Source organism: Cydia splendana, chromosome 26 (genome assembly GCF_910591565.1).
Source record: "Cydia splendana chromosome 26, ilCydSple1.2, whole genome shotgun sequence".
Taxonomy (NCBI): domain Eukaryota; kingdom Metazoa; phylum Arthropoda; class Insecta; order Lepidoptera; family Tortricidae; genus Cydia; species Cydia splendana.
Genome location: NC_085985.1, coordinates 7,876,184 through 7,901,792, shown reverse-complemented (window position 1 = coordinate 7,901,792; position 25,609 = coordinate 7,876,184). Strand labels below are relative to the sequence as shown.

At 38.5% G+C, this 25,609-nt stretch overlaps 5 protein-coding genes across 15 annotated transcripts in view; all 5 read left to right on the top strand.

Annotated features, from left to right (window-relative positions):
• Positions 1-3,386: 3,386 nt before the first annotated feature.
• Positions 3,387-25,609, top strand: part of LOC134803248 (zinc finger protein OZF-like) — a 45,814-nt gene continuing 23,591 nt past the window's right edge. For 8 of the 11 annotated variants that reach the window (XM_063775955.1, XM_063775951.1, XM_063775952.1 and 5 more), the window contains exons 1-4: positions 3,387-3,652; positions 4,172-4,328; positions 4,836-4,952; positions 6,297-6,470. In XM_063775955.1, coding sequence (XP_063632025.1) covers positions 3,500-3,652; positions 4,172-4,328; positions 4,836-4,952; positions 6,297-6,470 — 601 coding nt within the window. In that variant the 5' untranslated portion in view covers positions 3,387-3,499. Of the gene's footprint in view, positions 3,653-4,171; positions 4,329-4,835; positions 4,953-6,296; positions 6,471-10,742; positions 11,878-20,364; positions 22,241-24,509; positions 25,487-25,609 lie in introns of those variants that run through there. The other 3 variants (XM_063775956.1, XM_063775945.1, XM_063775948.1) reach the window with 3 other exon arrangements.
• On the top strand, positions 11,941-14,071 carry LOC134803269 (zinc finger protein 808-like). Its single transcript, XM_063776016.1, has one exon. The coding sequence runs from the start codon at positions 12,090-12,092 to the stop codon at positions 13,980-13,982; it is 1,893 nt and encodes a 630-aa protein (XP_063632086.1). The 5' UTR covers positions 11,941-12,089; the 3' UTR covers positions 13,983-14,071.
• On the top strand, positions 14,343-16,177 carry LOC134803519 (zinc finger protein 845-like). Its single transcript, XM_063776318.1, has one exon. The coding sequence runs from the start codon at positions 14,726-14,728 to the stop codon at positions 16,109-16,111; it is 1,386 nt and encodes a 461-aa protein (XP_063632388.1). The 5' UTR covers positions 14,343-14,725; the 3' UTR covers positions 16,112-16,177.
• LOC134803335 (zinc finger protein 26-like) lies at positions 16,622-18,296 on the top strand. The gene has a single exon (XM_063776128.1). It carries the CDS (start codon positions 17,052-17,054, stop codon positions 18,294-18,296), a length of 1,245 nt encoding a protein of 414 aa, XP_063632198.1. The 5' UTR covers positions 16,622-17,051.
• LOC134803281 (zinc finger protein 160-like) lies at positions 18,542-20,357 on the top strand. The gene has a single exon (XM_063776045.1). The coding sequence runs from the start codon at positions 18,549-18,551 to the stop codon at positions 20,298-20,300; it is 1,752 nt and encodes a 583-aa protein (XP_063632115.1). The 5' UTR covers positions 18,542-18,548; the 3' UTR covers positions 20,301-20,357.

Genomic DNA, 25,609 nt, shown 5'->3' with positions numbered 1-25,609 from the left:
GATATTAGAATAGGGGTCAAATCAATTTGCTTTTTTTTTCAGAGAGGTTCGAAATTTGAATGCATTACCAAATCGATTTTGATATAGTAATGAAGCTATTACCACATTTTCACAGATAAGAAATTTGCTGTAACAAAACAGTTTATCGTAATGTGGGCCATTATTTACGGATTTTGAAGGCATCATAGAGAGTTTATGATATGTGTGTAGATAATAGTAGTTTATGTGACTGCTACATAATGAAAGGCATTAAAATACGAGTGTGGGTTTATGAAACGAATGAAATGAGTTTCATAATAGTATCACACGAGTGTTTTAATGCCTAATTATGTACAGTTACATACACTGCTTTATCTACACACATATTATAAACTTTCTATGATATATTCTCTAACCTCATATTACAGCCGAGATTGGGGCACTTTGCTCTCTGGTGAAACTCGCGGGTATGAGATGGCGTCTCCGAAACATCTTTATCGCACATTTTACACGAAACTTTTGTTATAGTTACTTTAAAAACAACAAAACAAATTATGTTTTACTTACAAACTAATTAAAAGATAAACTGTACGTCAAAGGCGGCAAATGAAAACTTTTTTCACGCACGTCACGCATCCGTAGTTTTTTTTTAATTCAAAGACAAACTAGAGTCGGGGTCGATTACCATATCGTCCGATACCAACTTACATGCGAGATTTGTCAATATTGTATGCAATTGTCATTTGATTTAGAATAAAACGTCATCTCGAGTGATATTAGAATAGGGGTCAAATCAATTTGCTTTTTTTTTCAGAGAGGTTCGAAATTTGAATGCATTACCAAATCGATTTTGATATAGTAATGAAGCTATTACCACATTTTCACAGATAAGAAATTTGCTGTAACAAAACAGTTTATCGTAATGTGGGCCATTATTTACGGATTTTGAAGGCATCATAGAGAGTTTATGATATGTGTGTAGATAAAGTATCTTATTGTCCGTACTGTAAGGAGAAATTTTCTTCTTACTATATGAGGAATCGTCATTTGATAGAGGCTCACGATTCTGATGTGTTTAAATGTACAATTTGTAGTGAACGGTTTGCTATAAAGGCGGTATTGTTGCGCCATATGAAAGTTGCGCATAAAATGTAAACTTTTTCACTTTTTGTCCCGAGTTCCACTCTGCTGTCTGCACCAGCTTGGCAAAAAGCGTAGAAATTAAAAAGTGGCAACGCTGTAGTGTCGTCCCTTTTAAACCAGTTTATATAAGAAAACCGGCCCCGTAGACAACATGCCAATCGCTAACGCTACGTAACGAACGAAACGCAACTGTCTCTGTCACACGAATATGGAAGAGTGATAGAGAGACACATAGACTTATAATATATAGAGACGGTGTCTCAGCGAGCTGTCACTGTTGCCACTTTTGTTTAGTGTACGATTAACAATGAGGCCCACGTTGCTGTAGCCATGTCGATAAAGTCATATCGATAAACTATCGACATTTCTTGCAATTTTAATTTTACTTCAAAGGCTTAACGATATCTAAAATTACCAAAAACGCTTTTATTCTTTATTGTGGTTATCAGATCACAATTTTATAGTCACGCCCCAGCAGGGAACCAAGGGAAAGTTAAGATATTTAATTAAAATACATGAATACGTCCTAAAATAGGTGTTCCGCAATAATTGAATTATATTATTATATTATAATATATTCATTATCCATTAGCATTTCAATTATGTTTATGTTTAACGAAGATATTGAAGCTTCAATTAATCGCTATTTCGTTCCGCTGTGTAGCGTTTATCGATATATAACATGATTAAAATCGACTTTTCACATCCCTAAAAGAGCACACATATACGCTTTTACGCACACATACACAGCCTGGGCGCATCAAGAAAGGCAACACTTGATTTGAAGTCCACCTTGTCAACAGTATGGTTGTCCTTTTTTGACAAACGGCATTTTTAAAAGAGCGAGGAGAGAGAAATGATACTAGTTGCTGCGACGTGAAAGAGAACAGAAAACGTTGGGCCCTTGGAGAGACACAAAGCGATTCGATGGCGAACCGCAAGCGATTGTAACCTTGGCTAGGCTACCAGGACGACACTACAGTGTTGCCACTTTTTAATTTCTACTCTTTTTAGGGTTCCGTACCCAAAGGGTAAAACGGGACCCTATTACTAAGACTTCGCTGTCCGTCCGTCCGTCCGTCCGTCCGTCCGTCCGTCCGTCCGTCCGTCCGTCCGTCCGTCCGTCCGTCCGTCTGTCACCAGGCTGTATCTCACGAACCGTGATAGCTAGACAGTTGAAATTTTCACAGATGATGTATTTCTGTTGCCGCTATAACAACAAATACTAAAAACAGAATAAAATAAAGATTTAAATGGGGCTCCCATACAACAAACGTGATTTTTGACCAAAGTTAAGCAACGTCGGGAGTGGTCAGTATTTGGATGGGTGACCGTTTTTTTTTTGCTTTTTTTTTGTTTGTTTTTTTTTGCATTATGGTACGGAACCCTTCGTGCGCGAGTCCGACTCGCACTTGCCCGGTTTTTTACTTTTGTTTTTACCAAGCTGTACACTCGTATAAATTCATGTGGGCCAAAACTTGTCATGTCTCAGGCGGGATTGGAAAGGCCTTGAGCCTTGTTTTGGGGGTGTCTGATCCATGATGATGGCTCGATGGATGGATGGATTGGACAATACCAGTCTTCATTATTTAATTGTCTTTGTTTACTATCTTGCGTAGTTTTAAGTCCATTATTTAAACACAATTGTAGTGTAGATTAAATATCAAGTAATTATTTATTAATATTTATAAAATACATAGTATTAAATTGTTTTCAAGAACTTATTGTTTTATTTGCCCATTGCACCTAGGTCATACAAATATCAGCTGAAAAAATATTTGCGCACAATAGTTAATATTATTTGCCTCCGTTGTTTGATCTGTTATCATTAAAATAAAGAAATAGTTATCTAATATCTTGTGATTTTTGAGAACAAATATTGGTATCAAATTGGTATTGGTACCAATGTACCAATGGTACTGCAATACAGAGTACTGCCATCTTATAGCACTACGAGGAACTATTCGTGTGATATGTAGTTTCTAGATGGCGTTAAAATAGTTGTTCTATAGTACTGCTACTCCATAGCAGATGGCGCTAGCAAAGTTATATACACGTTGGTACCAAATAGGTACTGAAAATTAATTTAGATAACTAATAAAACTTTATTATAATTATGTAAATATATATAAGTACTCAATTATGAATATATATTATTTTTTATTGAAATTAAAATAAAGTGAAAAGGGCATAGGTAGATGGTAATTTAACGATCGAAGCGTGTTCAAGCGTCGCCGACTCGCCGAAAAAAAAACAAAGACGTTCTTAACAAAATGGCGGGTGGGCTGTGAAATTAACGACGCTTTGCGTTTTCTTATAATTATAAGGGTTAAAACAGTTATTTGTATTCTGAGTATGTTTTAATAGTGCTACGAAAATGGATTTCGATGAAATTGTAGTAAAAGAAAGCCCCGGCTTGTGCCGGTGTTGTCTTTCTGAGGGATGCTACAAAGACCTAGGATCGGAATATAGTTGGATGAGTGAAACAGAAATTTACGCCGATATGTTACTGGAATGCTTTGATATTAGTGTAAGTTTCTAATCTTATTTACGGTTAGATGTTCTTAAAACAATATCCATTTAATCTTAATTACAAAAGGTTTTATTTTCTCTAATTGAACTGGCATGGGGTGTGCCAGAGAAATTGCTTTGTTGCCTAAATTTTTTTTGTAACTAAATTTATAATAAGTTTATTATTGCTCATGTTACAATGACTGTCCTATGCATGTGGTATAAAAAACTCACGACACTTAATTTATGTTTTATAAGTATTTTTCATTGTATTCTAATTTAGTATTATTAAAAATTCATCAATTGACGAATATATTTTTCCAACTATATTTCTAACCTAAAACATTATGTAAATAAGTCTGAAGTCATATTAATTAAGGGTATTTTTACCTGCTCTTATTATTTGCTAAAATATCTGCCTCTTTAGTAGACTAATTAGGAGATAAAAAAATAAAATAAAAATTAGGAGGTTTAGATGCCAGGATGGTAGATGGATGTCAAAATTTGCAGATTTGTCATTAAAAATTTATTGATGCAGATATCTCAACACCCGACGGGCCCTAACGGCTCCAACCGGCTGATCTGCGAGGTGTGCATCACGCGGCTGCGGGATGCCTGCAACTTCAAGAAGCAAGTGCTGGAGTCGGAGAAGAAGTTTGTGGATATGGTGGGCAGGGGGGAGTTCCGGCCAAAAGGTAACAATTGAAAAACCTTTGTTTTATCATTTATTTATGAATTAAGTTTTATTTAAAACAAGTACAGTAGGACCTTGCTAATGAATTAACAATGACATGTGTGCGTCCTCAATGATCTCCTCAAAAACCAAGCTACATATGTTGCTCTTTATATACTTGTGAAAACTGTATCGAAACTAGTCCAAAGCGTCAGCTGCGTAAGCTGAAGTTCGTTTCCGGCCTCAGCTACCGGATGGCTTATTCACCTTTTCTACAGTATACAGCATCTATTTTAATTTAGTTTTCAAATATTACAAAAAAGAGTTTGCATTTTTTATTTTATCTCTGTTTATTAGTGAAAAACCATCAATACGTTTTTAGGATCTTTTTACTCTTTACATCTTCAAATTCTACAATCAGCAGCTCGGCAATCTATATCTAATTTCAATTTCTAAATAACCTCATTATTTATAACTTCAAACTGTATATCTTACTGTTGACTTTCACTTACAAATATGTTATTACCAGTGCTGCTGTATCAGACACAGATGAAGACTGAACGTGTTATGGAGCTTGAAGAGGAGACCGGCGCTGACGACAGCGGCGAGGTCGAATATCTTGAGGAGGACGCAGACTTTGTTGATGGTAAGCTACAACAAAAAAAATCTTAAGTCGATCAATATTTCGCGCCCAATCAAAGAACGGAAATTGAAACGTTTGAAAATACATCAACTAAATCGAAATTTAATATGTATTGCACCTTTGTCATTCAATAATTATAAAAAATAATAATGTGTATTTTGACTATTGGCACAGAATAAATAATAGTACTACCGTACAGAAAGGAAACTTCCTAAAAAACCGAAGTTTGACAGCGGTTCAGGGTCGAATCATGCTGTCCCTTTCTAATATATGGCACTATCCCTTTCGGCTATTTAGGGTTGTCAAAATTCAAGCCATTATCTTATCTGTGGTCGTGCACGCAAAGGGACGTCAAGTTGTGTCAACCCTAATAATTGCTCGGAGCAATGCTGAGCCGAATGGAGCTGAGTTTGCCCGAAGGGAGGAGTTTCGCACACCTGCTATTGGAACATACATAAATGATTTAATGATCTCCATATCGGTATTGTCAAATTGTCATCCAAAGTTAAATTGATTTGAAATTACGAAAAGAATAAAATTTTCACTTTCTAGTCTTGTATTACAGACTTGTCAGTCCAGTCACCTGGATCCGGATTTTATTTATTTATTTATTATTTCGTTTTAGACAGGCAGCTGATGCTGGTGCGTCTAAATCATAGTTCACTTAGCACGATTTCACTGTTTTGATAGTTTGTCGAGTCTATTTTTAAATTGATTCACACTTGTAGAGTTCTTTTAGTAAACTCCATCCAGCGAGCATTATAAAGGGTCTAGGTAAATCCTAAACGTTATTTGCGCTGTTGGAGTTGGTAACATCTGGAGTCTCATGAGAGTCACGAGTCTACTATTTTTTTCTTCCTCGCGTTATCCCGGCGTTTTGCCACGGCTAATGGGAGCCTGGGGTCTGCTTGGCAACTAATCCCGAGAACTGGCGTAGGCACTAGTTTTTACGAACGCGACTGCCATCTGACCAACCCAGAGGGTATAGACCTTACTGGGATTAGTCCGGTTTCCTCACGATATTTTCCTTCACCGAAAAGCGACTGGTAAATATGAAATGATCGTAGTTCCGAAAAACTCATTGGTACGAGCCGGGGTTTAAACCCGTGATCTCCGGATTGAAAGTCGCACGCTCTTAGCTAGGCCACCAGCCAGTTATGAGTCTAAATTAGAAGGTTGTAACTCACTTTTGAATCAGCTTTGAGTCTTCTCTAGAATCTAGAAAATATTAGTTTTTACAGGAAACAGCAAATTTTTTCAGTTACTTTATGGAATTCAAAGATCTATTTTGTTGTCAGGCCAGATTTGTATTTTATAACCTTATTTCATCTCAAGTACAATTTCCAGAGGAGCTCCTAAAAAACGAAGACTACGGCGAAGCCTCCGTGTCGGAAGACATCACCGTCTCCACCCTAGCGGTGAAGGGCAAGCGCGGCCGGCCCAAGAAGGCCGCAGCCAAACCGGAGAAGAAGGCCAAGGTGGCCAAGACCGAGGAGAAGCCCAAGAAAGCGGTTGCTAAAGGTAGGTTGTCGCTGTTGGTGGTCGGGCTCTTGAGGTTGTGTTGATAATTTTGTGTAGAAAAGTTTTTTTGGGGATGTTGACAAGTACAAAGATATGCTTTCCATTTGTGAAAGATGCCTTAAAGTCGATACAGTACAGATGTAGTTCATAATTATTTTCCATCGTATTTTCTCGGAAACGTTCGTATTTGTCATGCTACTTCAGTCAACCTCAGTACTTTTTGTACCGAGACTGACTGAAATAGCAAGATACGTTTCCGTGAAAATACGATTAAAAGTAATTATGCACTACATCTACATATATAGATCGCGTACGGACAGGAGCATAATTAGCTAATCGTTTGAGGTGTTTAATATGATCTACACACTCTTTTTGTGTTCAGACTCTTCAAAATTTTATGGAGAAATACATTTTGGCGTGTTAAAATTGCCTGCTGAACTAAATTCTGGATTCACGCCTGACATGGACACTATTTCGTAAAGAAATATAGAAATACTGAACTATATGAAAGTGCAATGTCTAAAAATATGGATTGTTACAAAAATATAACAAAGTTAACAGCACTACCTCAAGAAGCTTATGTTTGAATATCTTCTTGTTACCTGTTTAAATTTTCTTATTTACATTACATTATTATTTAATAAAAAAAAAACCGGACAAGTGCGAGTCGGACTGGCCCACTGAGGGTTCCGTACTTTTTAGTATTTGTTGTTATAGCGGCAACAGAAATACATCATCTGTGAAAATTTCAACTGCCTAGCTATTACGGTTCGTGAGATACAGCCTGGTGACAGACGGACGGACGGACAGACAGCGGAGTCTTAGTAATAGAGTCCCGTTTTACCCTTTGGGTACGGAACCCTAAAAACTAATTATCCTTCCCTTAATTGTAATGAAATATTTTTATATCAATAATTTATCCCCAATTTTAATAAACTCAATCGTCAGTTCATAAAGTATAAAAAAAATCACGTTTATATTTATTATATTTATAGCTTGTAAAGAATGGCTAGAAATTTTCAACATGATTATGGTAACAGGAAGGTTTTCATACACTTTTTTATTGCTTAGTGATTTGACACATGGAGCCTGTTGCACCGACTCTCTATCTATAATCGTTACATTTTAACCTCCTAAGGCTCAGCCATACAAATGAAAAACCCGAATTTGTCATTGAAATTTGAACCTATAGTGTAGGAAATAGAGTTCATTTTGCGTTGTTGGAAAATTGAACGAAACAAAGCAAAAGCGACTCTGTTCCAATTGGATAGGATTTAAATATCATCGAACTGAAAAGGTAATATAGATAGGACCTTGGGCCTTAGGAGGATAAGTTGGGGTAACAGCTGTTATGTTAACCAGTTCATTTATAGTTGGTGCAACTGGCACGTATTTTCCTTTAAATGGCCTATCGTCTACAAATCCAGATATGGGTAGTTTTTTACAAGTTGAAAGACGGACCAATATATATTGAGCACGGTTTTTTATTGCGACTTTTCGCGATGTGAGGTCAAAATGGTCAAATAGGTCTGCGTAGCAGCTAGCTTACCATACGCGGTACTGTGTTGGTGTGGTGTGGGGCGTCACAGTTTTCGAGTTTAAGACAAATATGGAATCAACATCGCGGGTTGGGGGGGGGGGGGGGGGGAGGGGGGCGATACTAGGCTACTACCCGACCTTGTCAGTTGTGTACTACCGTAGCGTATGACCCTTTAGGACGAGACACGAGTGGATTTTTGGTGGGATTCATTTTCAAAAAGAGACCGTATATAAAAGAGGCCGTTTTATTAATAGTGTGTCAAGTCACTCATTATTCATAGGATGATATTATAAAAACTCCGTTTTAAATCCTTTCATTAATATTAAGTTTCGTAGCTAAGCTACTACATTCCCGTTGTTTTTATAATATCTTTCTATATTATGTGTTTTGTTTTGTCCGGCCCATTATCGAATTACGAATGAAACTTACATCTTTATACAAACTGACCTAAACTTTAACAATAAACTAAAATTTAATATTGACCGTTTGGTCATCGGTTTTTAAATTGGAATATTAAGGCGCTCTTATACTCGAGTTTTACGTTTTCAAGGGGGTGAAGCAGACGCGTGGTAGAACAGGCAGGCGGGCGCCCCGCGCGGCGCACCGCACCATTCCCGCGCAGCACGTCTACGTCCTTATTCTGACGACATCGGTATTCTGAATTGTCAGTTCCGGGATTTTTTCCGGCAATTAATATTGAATAAGATTTATTAGCAAATTCGAATTTTGATGGGTACTTAATGAAATTTAAAATTTAAAATTATATACAATATGAGTGTATACCGCGACAAACTGAGAATCTAATCAAATGATACCAAATTAATATGAGACAAAAAATAGTACTTACTAATAGACATTAAAAATTTAATAGAGCTAGACCAAGAAAAGTCTGCAACGATTTTGATTGCACACGCAATGCGAGTGTTATTTTAAACGTCAAACTTCTATGAAATTATGAATAACACTTGCACTGCCTATGCTACCAAAATCGTTGCAGACTTGGTCTAACTCTAGCACTCAATTTCGGGCGAGTAGGTAGTGAAAATAAGGAAGACGCACAGTTATACCTTGTGGTGTCCAGATAACCATGCTTAGCAGGTGTGCTGAGGGTGTAGGGGGGAGGGGTGTGAAGGTACGGGAATAATCGATCTGAAAGAAAAAAAGTGTTTTCCCCTCTAGTTCCCCTAACTTTTGAACCATATGTCCAAAAAATATGAAAAAGTCGTGAAAGTGGTTAGTATACTTTCAAGGAAAAATATAGCAAACCTGAACGCTCCAGCTGTTTTTGAGTTTTTGCAATCACTCAATCAGACTATTTTGACGTACGGGTAACTGCGGAACCCATACTGATCATGGCGCGACATGCTCTTGACCGTTTTTTTATGTTTCATGAGCAGGTCGCTAAGCTTGCTTATTCTAAACACAAAAAATGATTTATGATGAACAATTACGAAAAAACGACGTTTTCTTAATTCGTCTTTTTTTATCTCTTTGTTAACTTCAACCTGTAGCTCCTAAAGAAATAACTGCTAGATTTAAAAATCACATTTTTCTTCCTGATTTCGAGGGTGTCAATAACTCAATTTCGCAAAAATTGTCACTTATGGTTTTTTTCCTTAAGGCGGCAGAATTGTACTTACACTTATTTTCCTTAGAATGTAAATACCTAATCCAATTAAACACAAAACCATTATAGCCATTTTTCGACCACTTCCACAAAAACGCATGTAGGTACCTCGGAAACTAAAAGTGTTGAAATGGTTACCACCATACACTAAACACTCCCACATATTTGAATCCTGTATATCTATGTTTAAAAATTATTCAATCTGATCAATTTTATAGCATTTTAAAATATGTTTACACAATTTATCAATCGTGACTGAATTCCGGATTGGTTAGATGGGTGTGTGCCTTTGCTGCCCAACTTGTTATAAAATGACAATATGACGGACGAATGTCTGAAATGTCACCGTATTTAAGAATTATTTTGCTTTTCTTCGTAAGTATGTTGAAAAACATTGTGTGTATAACATATTTGCATATTTATACTGTGATTACCCATTTTATGAAACGTCCGCTAAACTAGCATAGGTCCGACGCTGACAGTGGTCACGGGCGTACTGGCGTGAGGAATGGGCGCAAGGTATTGCCGCGTAGGGTGTAATTTAGTAGGCAAAATGTTGAATTCATCAAATGATGAATGAAAAAATTAACGTATCGATAAAAGGACAAGCAATAATGAAGATTTACTTAAAAGCTATCGACTGAAGTAAGTTTCATCTACATTTTCGTCGTAGTACTTCTAACATAAGGAAATAAAGACAGTGTTAGGCATGTTTTCAACTTAAGATTCTATCGAGAAAATAATGAGCCGTCGTGTTTCTGACAAGCAATAACATAGTTCAAGGACTGAAGTTATACATACTAGAAAATAATGCATGAAATCCTTGTAAAAGTCTGTAAATATGGTGACAAAAAGCGCATTTTACTACACACCGCGCCTTAAAACATGGCTTTTTTACTTTATCGAAATACCTTTTACATACTACATCTTAGGAAACTTTTATTTGAATCAGAATCATCGCATTTATTCGTGAAAACGTTTATTCATTTGACGTACAAAAACGTGTTTTACTGGTTTCTACGTTACTTTTAAACACCAGACTTACCAATAGATCTAAGCTCTCAGCCCGCAGACGTCAATTTTGACAGTTAATTTCACTTTTTAGGTAAGAAACGGGCCGTTGTACCGAGCGATAAGCCCATCTCGGCCACCAAACGCAATCGCCTCATGAAAGCCAACGCCGCCATAGTCCTAGAGACCTCCACTGTTGTCCCCTTCAAGTGGCAGAGGCAGCACTACCTCTGCTTCTATTGCCACAAGACTTTCAAAAGCACAGTCTCTCTAAAAGACCACACCCGCGACGAACACAAGAAATCTAACATCAAAGCGGCCGTTTCTTACCTAAGGAGGGACGAAAAAGTCAAAATTGACGTCTCTGACATCGAATGTAGACTCTGTAATGTCAAACTAGACGACCTTACCTCACTCTTAACTCACCTGACCTCAACCCATAATAAAACTTTCACGGAACAGTGTGCATCCTTCGGCCTAATCCCTTACAAACTAGAAAGCGGTTCCAGCTCTTTCCAATGCGCCATTTGCAGAGAAGAGTTCCAATATTTTATCAAACTGAACGAACATATGAATCTACATTTCGGGAACTACATTTGCGAATTATGCGGCAAAGGATTTTTATCCCAAAACCGTCTGAGATGCCACGTTCTTAGTCACGGCTCTGGATTCAAATGCACCATGTGCTCAGAGACCTTCGACTCTCTAACCTTAAGAATCAGCCACGAAACTAAAGTCCACAATAAGGAGAAACTCTGCAAATGCTTCTACTGCGATGAAACCTTCCCTAACTACATGCAACGTAAAAGACATCACCACTCTGTTCATAATCTAGAGATCCCCGCATTCAATTGCCCGTTATGCCATAAAGCCTTTGAGATAGAAAGCAAAATGCAAGTACATATAAAAGAAGTACACTTACGAGAGAAGAATTATTCATGCACCATGTGTGAACAGAAGTTTTTCTCCAAAACTCACGTTCAGAAGCACATGGTGAAGCATTTTGGAGAAAGAGTGCATCAGTGTGAAATCTGCAAGAAGTCGTACGCCAGGAAGCAGACGTTGAGAGATCATATGCGAATACATAGCAATGATAAGAGATATGTGTGCGCGCTGTGCAGCCAAGCGTTTGTACAAAACAACAGTTTGAGGTTGCACATGAGGGTACATCATCCCGAATCTGTCAATGCGTAGAAATTCCTCGAAAGCTGTAGGTAATATAAGTAGGAGATGTCGATGTGTATTTAAGTTATTAATATCAAATATTTTTATAATTATCCTTATACAAACTTAACATTAAATTATTTGACGCTCAACGCGATTTTGAATTCACGCAATCACTTCCCATACGAAATCGAAACACTTTAAATGTACCCTATTAGTAGTTTAAATTTGCACCGTTTTTAATTTAAACAGTTAGAGTGTGTTTAGCATAACTTTCATGGGTACATTTACAGTGGCGAATTTCTTTTCAGATGTTAAACCGCGGAAATACAAAGGCTGCGAATCGTCCTCGATGCGACGACGCAACAACCTCGCGGTGTTGTTCAACAACACCTCTGTCGTACCCTTCAAATGGAGGGGCAAATACCTCTGCTTTTACTGTAGCAAGGACATTGCCGAATACCCCGCGCTTCGGAAACATACCAAGTCCCACGGACGTTGCTCCACCAATGATCATTCTTTGAAAGTCTTGAAAGGAGGTCAGAATATGGAGATTAAAATCGACATATCTGATATCATCTGCGAAATTTGCAACGAACCGTTTCCAACGTTAGACGATATTATAACACATCTATTTATTAAACATAAGTTAGAATATGACCGCGATGTTGAAATGGCCATAGAAGAGTATAGACTAGTCGATCTTAGCTGTTTAGCTTGTGATGAGAAATTCGCGTATTTCGGATACCTGGTCTCTCATGTTAATAATAGTCATCCTAAAAACTGTCTCATCTGTGATAAGTGCGAACAAAAGTTTAACAAGAAACGAGATCTCTTCTCTCACATGAAGAATTATCATAGGGAGGGAGGTTACCAATGCGAACTGTGTCCTTTAAGTTTTAGCTCACTAAATATACTTAGGAAACATAGAAACAATCGTCATTTGACTAGGTGTAGTATCTGTCAGTTGAAGCTGCCTTCAGCGGCGTTAAAACAGAAGCATATGGAGGTCGAACATCCTGACGATGGCTCTTTGCAATGTGATAACTGTTTCAAAGAATTCCACACGAAGCAGGGTCTTAGAATGCACGTTAGAAAATGCAAGGGAGAAGATGAGCTTTTCAGTATAGATGTTAGGAAAAAAGACTACGACCCGATGGATCTGGATCAGAATTACGAAGATCCAGTCAAGAGACCGAGCGTCAAGCAGATCAGGGAGAACATAGTTATAGTCATCAATATGTCAACAGCTATTCCATTTAATTTCTATAAAAATAAGTTTAACTGCTTCTATTGTTCCAAAGATTTTCCCGACTCAGATTTGATGAGACAACACACTATAATAGAACACCCTACATGCGATGTCAAACAGAAATGCATTAGGAAGTGTAGGGAATCTGTTGCGTGCGTCAAAATAGATATTTCTGCCCTAGCGTGTAAACTATGCTTCGAGTCCCTACCAGACCTCGACACGCTCATAGATCATCTAATCCTAAAACACGGAGCCAACTACGACAAGTCAATAACGACCTGCTTACAGCCTTACAGACTCATCAAAGACCACATGGCCTGCCCACATTGTCCAGGCGAAATATTTAGATTTTTCGGCACTCTGCTAAAACACGTGAACAACAAACATACCAACAACAATATTATTTGCGTGTATTGCGGACAAACCTTCAGGCGGGACCAAAATCTTCGCGTTCATATTTGGCGTCACCACAGGGACGGTCGATTTAAGTGTAACATATGTGGCGCCGAATGTAACATACCTTCCAGGTTATACATGCATATGGCTAAAGCGCACGGGGTGAAAGCGGCTAAATGTCCTAAATGCCCTGAGAGCTTTTCAACACAATACCTAAGACAGAAACATTTGATTGAAGCTCACGACTCTGGTCACAAATGTTCTTATTGTGGCAAATTATTCACTAGGAACTCATTCATGAGGGACCATATTAGACGAACGCATTTAAAAGAGAAAAACGTGGAATGCTCCATATGCAACATGAAGTTTTTCAACAACATTCTTCTGAGACGCCACATGGTTAAACATAGCGGCGAGAAGAATTTTCATTGTGATATTTGTGGTGAAAGATTTTTCTGGCGAAAAAGCCTTCGGACGCATATGGCTAGGCATAATAAGCATATTAATCCTGTACATATTTAAGTCTTCATCTAGTCATTTATTTATTCCACATAGCTTAAGTAATTTATATCGGTCGCCATAGATTTGGCCATGCTGTAAATAAACCAATTTATTTTAATAAGCATTTTCTTATTGACATTTACCGCAAAAAGTTTTGAAATTTGAAATCATGTTCGACACATTCCACATTCGTTAAATTAGGCAGAGACACTAGTCGTTAAAATACAAATATATTTATAAAACGTGTTAGCCCCTGGCGGCGTAGCACGGTCGCGTTTTTATCCCTTGTCACCATGCCTGTCACGTTCTAACAAGTATGTAAGTGCGAAAGGGACGCGCATAGTGATAGACGATAAAAATGGAACCGTGCTGCGCCCACTGATTGACACGTTGTATATATCGTTTCAGATATAAAACAGCGGTCAATCTGCGGGCCCAGCGCCACAGAGCGCAGGCGGAATAACCTCGTGATACTTTTCAACAACACCTCGGTCATACCGTTCAGAAGCGGCAGTCAGTATGGCTGCTTCTACTGCGGTGACAAATACCCGGATTACAAGGAATTCGTTAAACACACAAAATCTCACGGCCTTTGCAATGTTAAACACAAGTCTTTGATAAACCAAAAGTTTGGTACGGTTGAAGTTAAGTTAGACATTTCCAACATCACCTGTGAACTATGCGATGAACCATTTAATAACTTGGATGATATAATATCTCATTTAAACACTAAACACGGTTTGCGTTATGATAGGGAAGTGCCAATGTCTTTATCCGCCTATAGACTAGTAGATCTCAAATGCACTGAATGCGGGAAAATGTTTGAATATTTCCGTAATTTAGTTATGCATGTAAGAAAGAATCATATGGAGAAACTGCTGCCTTGCGAGCAGTGCGATAGAAGCTTTAACAAGAAGTCAGAGTTGATGGCTCATTGTAGGATATACCACAGGCGTGCGGGCTACCAGTGCGTAAAATGCGAACGATGCTTCCGCACCTCCAGCTTACTCCGACTCCATCTCATCAACACGCACGGCTCCTCTGAACGGAAATGCACTAGGATCCTTTCCAGTTTGCGAGCAAGAAACTCAATAATATCTGAAGATGCCTTAACACCATTCGAAGATTTAGAAGACTGCGAAATTGAAACGCAAAGGAAAAGACTGCGCGAAAGGAACGCTATAGCTAAAAAGAATAGAGAGAATATCGCTTGCATTTTAAACATGACCACGGCGATACCTTTCAAGTACTATCAGAACAGATTCACTTGTTTTCATTGCTCGAAAGACTTCAACGAGCATGAAGACATGCGAACACATACTCTTATGGAACACCCGTTTTACGATTTAGAGAGAAAATGTCCGAAATCGCTCAAAGGTGTCAACTTATGTATAAAACTCGATATATCATCCTTATCGTGTAGGATTTGCTTTGAGCCGTTTACAGATTTTGATTTGTTAGTCGATCATTTAATCATGAATCATAAAGCGAATTATGATAAAAATGTAACAGGGATTATGCAGCTTTTTAGACTTGAGAAGTATAATATGGGGTGCCCTCTCTGTCCTCAATCATTCTCTTATTTCAACATTCTTCTTAAGCATATGAATCAAGAACATTCAGCCAAAACGCATCTTTGTTCGAACTGCGGAGCGGTTTTCGCTAGCGAAGCTATTCTTACCATGCATATAGCTAGAATACACGGCCCTAAAGTCTTCAAATGTTCCGACTGCAACATAGAATTAAACTCAGCCTTAAAGTTGAAGAGCCACAGAGCAAAAACTCACGGGGTCCGTGAGGTCCCCTGCCAAAAGTGCCACGAAAAATTCCCCTCCGAATACGAGCGACAAAAACACCTAATTCAAGCTCACGATATTGGCCATAAATGCACGTTTTGCGGTAAAATGTTTGTTAAAAACTCCTTTATGAGAAACCATATACGCCGAACTCATATGGAGGAAAAAAATGTACAATGTACTGTCTGTAATCATAAGTTTTTCGACAATATTCTGCTGAAGATTCATATGGTAAAACATATCGGGGAAAGAGATTTTCATTGCGATGTTTGTGGTAAGAGTTTTTATTGGAAGAAAAACTTGCGGGTGCACATGGCGTCTCATAATAAACAAGCGAAAATTATAAACTTATAGTATTAAACGTTGATTTCGGAAATCATGTTGTGAAAGTTTTATATGCCTCAACTTCATCTCTCTCGGTAAATCTACTTTCAGTGTAAAATGTATAATTATAAATGCACAAAAGTCTGGACACGCGCATGCAGAATGCTTCTTAAGCACGAGGTCTTTTCTGATTTTCGTTATTTGATCTGGCCGTAGAGTTCAAACTTGTGAAATTACCTTCGCTCAAGTCCCACAAAGCCCCGAGAAAGACAAGATTTACACATGGAACGTGTGTAACAGATAATTCTGAGATTTTGTAGTGAAGTATCACCGCACTTAGACAATTTGAAGACTGACAATTGCATGACAATACATGTGAAGTTTACATCTGAATACGGGTTTGATCTACAAAACAAAACATGATGGATATTACGGCAAACGCCCCCGTGGAGCTGAACTAGTTTGCGACCATTGCCAAATTCCTTTTATTGGAGAAATAACTTAATCAACCACATCTATTAAACACTCATATAACCTGTAAAAATTAAGGATAGCATAATCCAGCCAAATGTACGTTAGAAATTTGTGATACATTAATCCGAACATACAGAGGAACAATTTGTTTTCAGATGAAACGCACAAAAAGGCCTGCGAAACGGCGAGGCGGCAAAATCTGGAAACACTTTTTAGCAACACGAGCGTCATACCGTTCCGATGGAAATGGAGCTCCATTACGTGTTGTTATTGTAGTTCTAAAGGGCTCCTGTGTGACGAGCTCATTAAACATACTAAATCGCACGATAAGAAAGATATTAAAGACTTTTTAGCCAAAGTACGGTCAAAAGTCGAGCTTAAAATTGACGTCTCAGATACGAGTTGTGAACTTTGCGATCAAAACTTTCCAAATCTGGACAATCTTGTAAATCATTTAGTTACTAAGCATGACTTGAAATACAACAGACAGGTCGAAATGTATATAGAACAATTTAAATTAATAGATCTTAGCTGCCCACTTTGTAAAGAAAATTTTACTGAAATGGAAATACTTAACGCTCATGTTACTTCGCATTCAAACAATTTGCAATGTGAATTGTGTTCTGAAATGTTTAGTAAGAAAAAGGGATTGAAGTTACACAAGCAACTAGTTCATACATACGATTATAATAAATACGAAGAGCAAATAGATATTAAAGAAGAACCAGATGTCATTGAAACTAAAGTGAAAACATTTGATCCCGACGCAGTAGAAAAGAAAAGGATAGCCAAGCTCAGGCGACATAACATTGCGTGTGTCTTAAACATGTCCACAGCTACACCTTTCAAATACTACATGAATAGGTTTCGTTGTTTCTATTGCTCAAAAAACCATCCAGAATTTGAACCAATCAAATCTCACGCTCTCACTAAACACACCTACTGCGACCCTGAGGGGATAGCTATGAAATCCATTAAAGGGAAAGATGCTATAGTCAAAGTAGATATTAGTTCTTTAGCTTGCAAGTTATGCTGCATATCAATTAGCGACCTAGACGCTCTATCAGACCATTTAGTATCAATTCACCATACGAAACACGATAAATTGATGATGGATATAGTTCAACCGTTTAAGATAGCTAAGGACAACATGGCTTGTCCGCTCTGCCCAAACGTAGCTTTTAGGTACTTTGTAAAGCTTTTAGAACACATGAATGAAAGCCATTCTAATAACAACGTGATATGCGTTTATTGCGGCCAAGCGTTTAGGAGTACGCCGTCCTATAGAGGTCATTTAGCGAGGTATCACAGACCGAACTCGTGTAAATGTCCCGACTGCGATCTAGTGTTTCCTAACCCGCCTAAACTTACAACGCATAGAGCAAACGCTCACGGGGCTAAAGCTTTCAAATGCTCCAAATGCAGCGAGAGATTCGCTACTCAGTATCTGAGGCAGAAACATCTCATAGACGCCCACGGCTCGGGGCACAAATGCTCTTACTGTGACAGAATGTTTGCTAGGAACTCTTACATGAAAGACCATATCAGAAAACTACATTTGAAGGAAAAGAACGTGGAATGCTCAGTATGTAAAGAGAAGTTCTTCGATAAGACGAGACTGAATATACATATGGTGAAACATATCGGGGAGAGGAACTATCATTGTGATATTTGTGGAAAAACTTTTCTTTGGAAGAAAAATTTAAGAGGCCATATGTCTTCGCACAAACGGAGCGCTTAGTTTTACGTCAACTCTATTTACTTTCAATGTTATATTTGCGTGCCAAATTACTGTGTACTTACTTATTATATGTTAATTGTTACGAAAGAAGGAGGCTTAGACAAAATATACTCAAATTTGGCCTAATTGTGAATGTGAACTGAAGATTACAGAAAAGTAAATTTCTTTTCAGATGAAATTGGGCTGAAAAACGTGAAAAGCACCAATTATCGGAAGAGGAGAAATCTACAAATAATATTCAACAACACCTCGATGATACCGTTCAAATGGCGGCAAAAATATCTCTGTTTTTACTGTGGCGAGGACGTGCCCGACTATGATGTGCTTAGGAAGCACACGAGAGCACACGGACCGTGTACTTTACGCGACCGAGCGCTCACACGCGTATCAGGCACTGATGTCGAGATCAAAGTTGACGTGTCCGACATCACATGCCAATTATGCAACGAATCTCCCCCAAACTTCGATGAGATTATCTCCCATCTAATACACAAACACAACTTGCCTTATGACAAACACGCAGATCTTCTCATTGTCAAATACCGATTGGCCGATCTCAAATGTTTACTTTGCGAGGAAAGCTTCAATCACTTCAGCAAGCTCATCGTTCACGTTAACAATAGCCATCCTCTAAAAGTCCTTTCGTGTAATGTCTGCCATCAGAAATTTAACAAACAACGGGACCTGACTGCTCATTTCAGATCTTACCATAAAAAGGGAGGTTACACTTGCAATAAATGCGCCATTTCTTTTCCTACAAACTGGGCGCTTAGTAATCACAAATTTAAGACACACTCGTCAGCTTGTAATATATGTTTTAAAAGCTTTTCTTCGTCCGATAAGCGTCTAAAACATATGAAAACAGACCATGTAGGGGATACCTTATTACAATGTGGATTTTGTTTGAAAAGTATGAATACAAAACAGGGTTTCTTGCGACACGCGGCCGGCTGCACTTCCGCGAAAGACGATTCCAAATCGCAACATATCATCGACGAGATTGTCTCCATTGATGATACAGAAAGGAGGCCCAATGTTAAACAGATTAGGAATAACATCGCTTGTATCCTCAACATGTCCACAGCAATACCGTTCAAACATTTCATGAATAAATTCAGATGTTTCTATTGCTCCAGACATTTCATAGAATGCGACGAACTCAAAGAGCATACTATGATCGAGCATCCCCATTGCGATTCTAAGTTTAAATCCATGAAATTACGAAATAGAGAGGACATTTCGATTAAAATAGATATATCATCGTTATCTTGTAAAATGTGCTTTGAACCTATGAACGATTTGGACCATTTGATAGACCATCTAACCTCGGAACATAAGGCGCGTTTTGACAAGTCTATAGAAATGAATATTCAACCGTTCAGATTGATAAAGGACAATTTTGCCTGTCCTTTTTGCGGAGAAGTATTAAGGTACTTTAGCACTCTGCTAAGGCACGTTAGTATCGCCCATACGGATAATAAAAATATATGCATGTACTGCGGAAAGTCCTTTAGGACGAAACCGAATTTACGAGCGCACGTAGCGCGACGCCACAAGGTAGGCAAGATTTACAATTGCGACGCTTGCAAACTAGAGTTTACAAGAACGGTGGATCTCCGTTCGCACATGGGCAGGGTCCATGGCGACAAGACAGTCGACTGTCCTGAATGCCCGGAGAAATTTGTGTCGCAATACGCGATGCAAAGGCATCTAATTACCATACACGGCTCCGGCCACAAGTGCTCTTACTGCGGAAAATTATTCACCAGAAACTCCTTCATGGACAACCATATAAGACGTACGCATCTCAAAGAAAAAAATGTGCAGTGCTTGCTCTGCAACGACAGATTCTTCGATGCTGCGCTCCTTAAAAACCATATGGTGAAACATATAGGGGAGAGAAATTTCCACTGCGATGTATGCGGTAAGAAGTTCCTATGGAAGAAAAACCTCCGCGGTCACATGGCCTCCCATGTTAAAAACGCTACTCACGCACTTACCTGATATTAAGCGACGTTAATTAAGGAGTTGTAAGAGTGAATTGACAGCAAGAATCGTTTCTTTTCAGATGAATATCCGCACCGCCCGTACGACAGCTGTACCTCTCAGCGGCGGAGGAAAAATTTACAAATATTATTCAATAACACCTCCGTGATGCCTTTCAAATGGCGGGGCACGTACCTATGTTTCTACTGCGGGAAAAACTATACAGAGTATCCGGAGTTCAGAAAGCACACAAAGTCACACGGGCTCTGCTCTACGAACGATTATTCTCTTAAAATTATTAAAGGGAACCATATAGAGATAAAAATAGATGTCTCTGATATCGTTTGCGAGATATGCTGTGACCCCTTTAACAGTTTTGATGAAGTCGTCGAACATTTGAACTCGAAACATGATCTGAGATACGACACTAGCGTACAAATCCCGTTTCAGTTATACAGACTTTCAGATTTCCGATGCTTACTGTGTGATGAGCAGTTCAACTACTTCGGATACTTGGTAAAGCATGTGAACAGCGTTCACCCACAAAATTGCTTCATATGCGATGACTGTGGACTCACTTTCAATAAGAAAAGAGATCTCGCTCTACATTCGAGAGATAACCATCGTCAGGGAGGGTACCCGTGTGACCAATGCGCCAGCAATTTCAAAACGAAAGGCATGCTGCGCAAACACCAAAACACATTCCATTTCAGAAAATGCAAAGACTGCTCGTTAACGTTCGCGTCTCATAGCCTACTACAAAAACACATACAGTTAGACCATCCAGACGATGGGAGTTTGAAGTGTGTTTATTGTGCGAAGGAGCTGCATTCTAAGCAGGGTCTCAAACAGCATCTTAATAAATGCGAAGTAAGATTACTCTCCCAAATCGATGCTCCTCTGCCTAGTAACGCTTTTGAAGAGTCTTACGTCGAGCCCAGAAAGAAACAGAACATATTACAAATAAGGGAAAATATCCAATGCGTTCTCAACATGTCTACCGCTATACCTTTCAAATTCTTTTCAAAGTATTCATGTTTTTACTGTTCTAAAAAGTTTGTCGAATTTGAAGAACTTAAAGAACACACTTTAAGGGAACACCCGATTTGCGACGTCAAATCTAAGTGCATGAAGAAATGCAAAGGTGAAAGGATAAATGTTAAAGTGGATGTCGCCAATTTAGCGTGCAAAATATGCTGCCAGCCTATTGACGACTTAGACATATTAATAGACCATCTCATAGCTGACCATAAAGCTAATTATGACAAGTCTCTAAAACGTTGCTTCGAACCTTTCCGTATAATCAAAGACAATATGCCATGTCCCCTATGTTCCGATAAGACTTTTAGATATTTCAGCACTCTTCTAAGACATATCAACTCCGAACACAGCAACAATAACAGAATCTGCGATTTCTGCGGTCGTAGTTTTAAAAATGTCACCAATCTCAAAGTTCACATCACTTACGCCCATACCGGTTCATGCGAATGCGACGTATGCGGGCTTAAATTTAAAAACCAATGGTGTCTCGCGCGACACAAAGCTAAAACCCACAACGCGAAAGACTACAAGTGTCCCAAATGCCCCGAACAATTCCAATCTCAGTACCACAAGCAGAAGCACCTAATAACGACCCACGACATCGGCCACAAGTGTTCTTACTGCGGCAAAATGTTCACAAGGAACTCCTTTATGAAGGATCATATCCGTAGAACACATTTGAAGGAGAAAAACGTGCCTTGTTCCGTTTGTAACGAAAAGTTCTTTGATAACTATCTCCTTCGCATGCACATGGTTAAGCATGAGGGAGAGAGAAAGTTCAGCTGCGAAGTTTGTGGTAAGGCGTTTCTCAGGCGGAGCAATCTCAGCTCTCACATGGACATGCACAAAAAATACGGCCATGTTCAAGTTTAGTTCGATCTCATTAGGCGCATAAGACGTGACTAATTATTTAAAAAAAAAATTAAATTTGTAAATGACTTAGTTCATAAGGTGATTATGTCTTCCGTTTGAGTATTACTTCCGTAAAAGTAGCTACATACTATATTCGTTTTAACATTTACTTATTTCCTCGGCTGATATACAGCCAGCACTCAGCAGTCGAAATGGATAAACCCTTAGAGCGTTCTCACACTGTCCGATCCGATATTGGATGTCAGATGACCCTTAGAAAAGCTGCTAGAAACTGCCCTATGGCGTCGAATCCTTTAATTTTTGCACTAACACTTTCTTTTTAATAATAAACATTTATAAAATGAGTAAATAAATATAACAAGACACTTTTTAATTTTTTTTTCTTTGTGGTCTTATCGGATCGGATAATAAGAAAACGCTCTTACTCTTTTGAAAACCGGATTCAGTCCAAAAAGTGTACTTGTGTTGACTGTGCAAGTGTTGCATGTAGAAATCATGGAATGAAAAAGGGGATAAATAATTTAGATACCCTAACATCTGTATATTTATACTAATGACTGGCCATGTTTTGCCAATTTGACAAAGATACGTATCGTCACAATTTCGTGGCAAAAACGCTTGATTCATTTAGAAATGGTACCATCGTCCACACTGTTAAGTGTACATCGGTGGGCCTTTTGTAATAAGGTGTACAGTTAGAAGTGTTGCTGTTTGTACAACGCTATCGTTAAACTATTACTTCTACTTTTAGACTTTATTTTATTTATGTTAAATTTAAGAATCATAAAAAAAACCGCCTGTCGTTAAAAATGAGTTCGGTTCATTCGAATTCTTTATATGTACATTTTTCTTGATAGATTTGGATAGAATCAAAATTACTGTATAATATAGTCTGGAGCCATTTATTTATTTTTATATCTTTAAAATATGATCTGATCTTAAAGTAACGTAATTTTTTGTATGTTTATTTATTACAGTATTTCTAAAATACAGTTAACGATGTAACTTGAGTTGTGCGAATGATATTTTGAATAGCTGTAGTTATGTAATTCCTTATTATTGTATTTAAGGAGCATTATACTATTAGCCTTCTAAGTTTATTACACTTAGCGTTAAGGATCTGTAACTGCCAGTACGGTTTATAAATATACGTACTAAAGTTTTATGTCATTGTTTTATTGACTAGGTACTTACCACTTGAATTTCTCAGAGACCGATTTATGGCGTTATTCATGACTATGAAGTATTTGAACAAATTAAATTATTGTTCATAAAAATATTTTAATTTGTTTTTATCAAGTAGAAACACTACTATATAAATTATAAACTGAAATAAATGTCATATACTAAGAGGGGGCGCCACAAGTCTTCAGTAAGAAGTGCATATACCTGGAAAAGTCCGACCTATGCCGCTGTGGCCCGGTGGCCGAGTGGTTCAGGCACCTGCCGCGATAGCAGAGGACGCTGGTACGAATCCAGCCTGGGGCACTGGAGGCCTTGGTCCATTTTTCTTAGTATATGACATTTATTTCAGTTTGTTATTCATGACGTCTGTCAAATCTAACAAACCGTTGATAATCGTTTCTCCCCATCTGTCATTTTGACATTTCTGTTTGTTATGCCGAGGCCACACTAACGGAAAACGCCGGTGATTATCGCGATAATTGACACTTTTCATACGGACACACTGGGATTATTGCGGTAATCAACGGCGTTTCCCGTTAGTGCGGCCGTGCCGTTATACACGGTGGCCAAAAAATAAGTGCATTCCCATTGCCAAAAACAATTTGGCTGATTCATACATTTTAGCTGGTCCATTTTCTATGGGAGGGTAAATCTTTTTTTCGCGATTTTGGGGTTGCTCCCTTAGTAAAAGTTGCTCAGTATAATCCCAAAACCTCACTGGCAATGGGAATGTACTTATCTTTTGGCCACCGTGTATAACGGTATGCATGCATAATGTTTTAATTGTTCTCCCTTTCTTTTCTGTACATTATACCCTGAAATGCCATTTTTGAGACGACTAGTGAAATAAATTAATTTTCATGATTATGAGCGGCGGCTATGCTGTTAAGACATCGGTGTCGAATATCGTTCGATTACTGTGAAAGTGATTAGATGAGGGTATCGACCTTGCTCTTCGAATTGTGATCTTGGACCTAACTAACCATATACCGCATCAGTCAAAAACAGTCGAAATATTCAAGCTGCATAACCTTTATTCGGCAAGAGGCCTAAAGAGTGTGGACTTGAAGCAAGCTGCTGGACCTTCCAAGATGGAGACTACTAAGTAAAGCTCTCGTTTGGTTGCAGGTTCGAAATACCTGTCGCGAGCCGATACCAAACCAAAAGCTCAATGGACACCCGAAGAAAGACGAAGAAACATCGAATCCGTCCTCTTATACAGCAACGTTATACCATTTAACTGGCATCGCGGAAAATACAAGTGCTTCTTCTGCATGGACACACAAAAAAACCTGAACGAAATACTCTGCCACTACGAAACTCACGACTGCGTCAACTTACCCGTAGCCGTTAAAAATTACACTCAGCTGCGAGGCAACGCAGAAGCGGCGATCAAAGTTGAAATCACGAATTTACATTGCAAGCTATGCTCATTCAAGAAGCAAGATCTCGACGAGCTCATAAAACATCTCATTGACAATCACGACGTTGATTACGATCTCAACATACCTAACTGTTTCCTCCCCTTCAGATTGGCAGGCAAGCCTAAATGCGGCACTTGCAACTTGGAATTTGATCTATTCCAGTATCTCCTACTGCACGCGAACAAAGAGCATCTAAATAAATGCTTCATTTGCGAGATTTGTGGGAAGAGTTTCTTATACGAACGATATTGTTCTGCGCATGTGAGAGATTTCCACAAGGAAGACGGTTACGAATGTAAATACTGTGATTTGGTATTCTCCTCTAATCATAAGAAAGGTCTCCACGTGCAGACTGCCCATCAGGGCAAAGTGTACAAGTGCTCGATTTGTGACGAAACTTTAAAGAGTTTGTATTTAAAAAACGTGCATTTGTCTGAAGTGCACAAGGTCGAAGAGAGAAGAATTAAATGCCCACATTGTCCAAAAGTGTATCCTCAGATCAATACAATGCTGCAACATGTAAAGCGTGTTCATTCGAAAGTAAAAGAGCCCGTGTACGCTGTCGGGCAGCCAATAGTGAATGAAAAAGCATTGTATAATACATTCCATATACACAATCCCACGGAAAAAACTAGATTCAAAGATCTAGAGCTTAATTACGAATAAAATTATTTACGCGTAAAATTTACTAGTGATGTGCAAAAATAAAACATTTAGTTGCTTATTGACAGAAAAACTACGCACATATGAATAAACAAAAAACGCGCGCTGCGCAGCGGCAGCCGTATCAGCCAGGCTGCCAGC

Excerpts from the sequence above, each read along its gene's own strand:
- LOC134803269 (XM_063776016.1), top strand. The coding sequence starts at position 12,090 with ATGGGTACATTTACAGTGGCGAATTTCTTTTCAGATGTTAAACCGCGG.
- LOC134803519 (XM_063776318.1), top strand. The coding sequence starts at position 14,726 with ATGTCTTTATCCGCCTATAGACTAGTAGATCTCAAATGCACTGAATGC.
- LOC134803335 (XM_063776128.1), top strand. The coding sequence starts at position 17,052 with ATGTATATAGAACAATTTAAATTAATAGATCTTAGCTGCCCACTTTGT.
- LOC134803281 (XM_063776045.1), top strand. The coding sequence starts at position 18,549 with ATGATACCGTTCAAATGGCGGCAAAAATATCTCTGTTTTTACTGTGGC.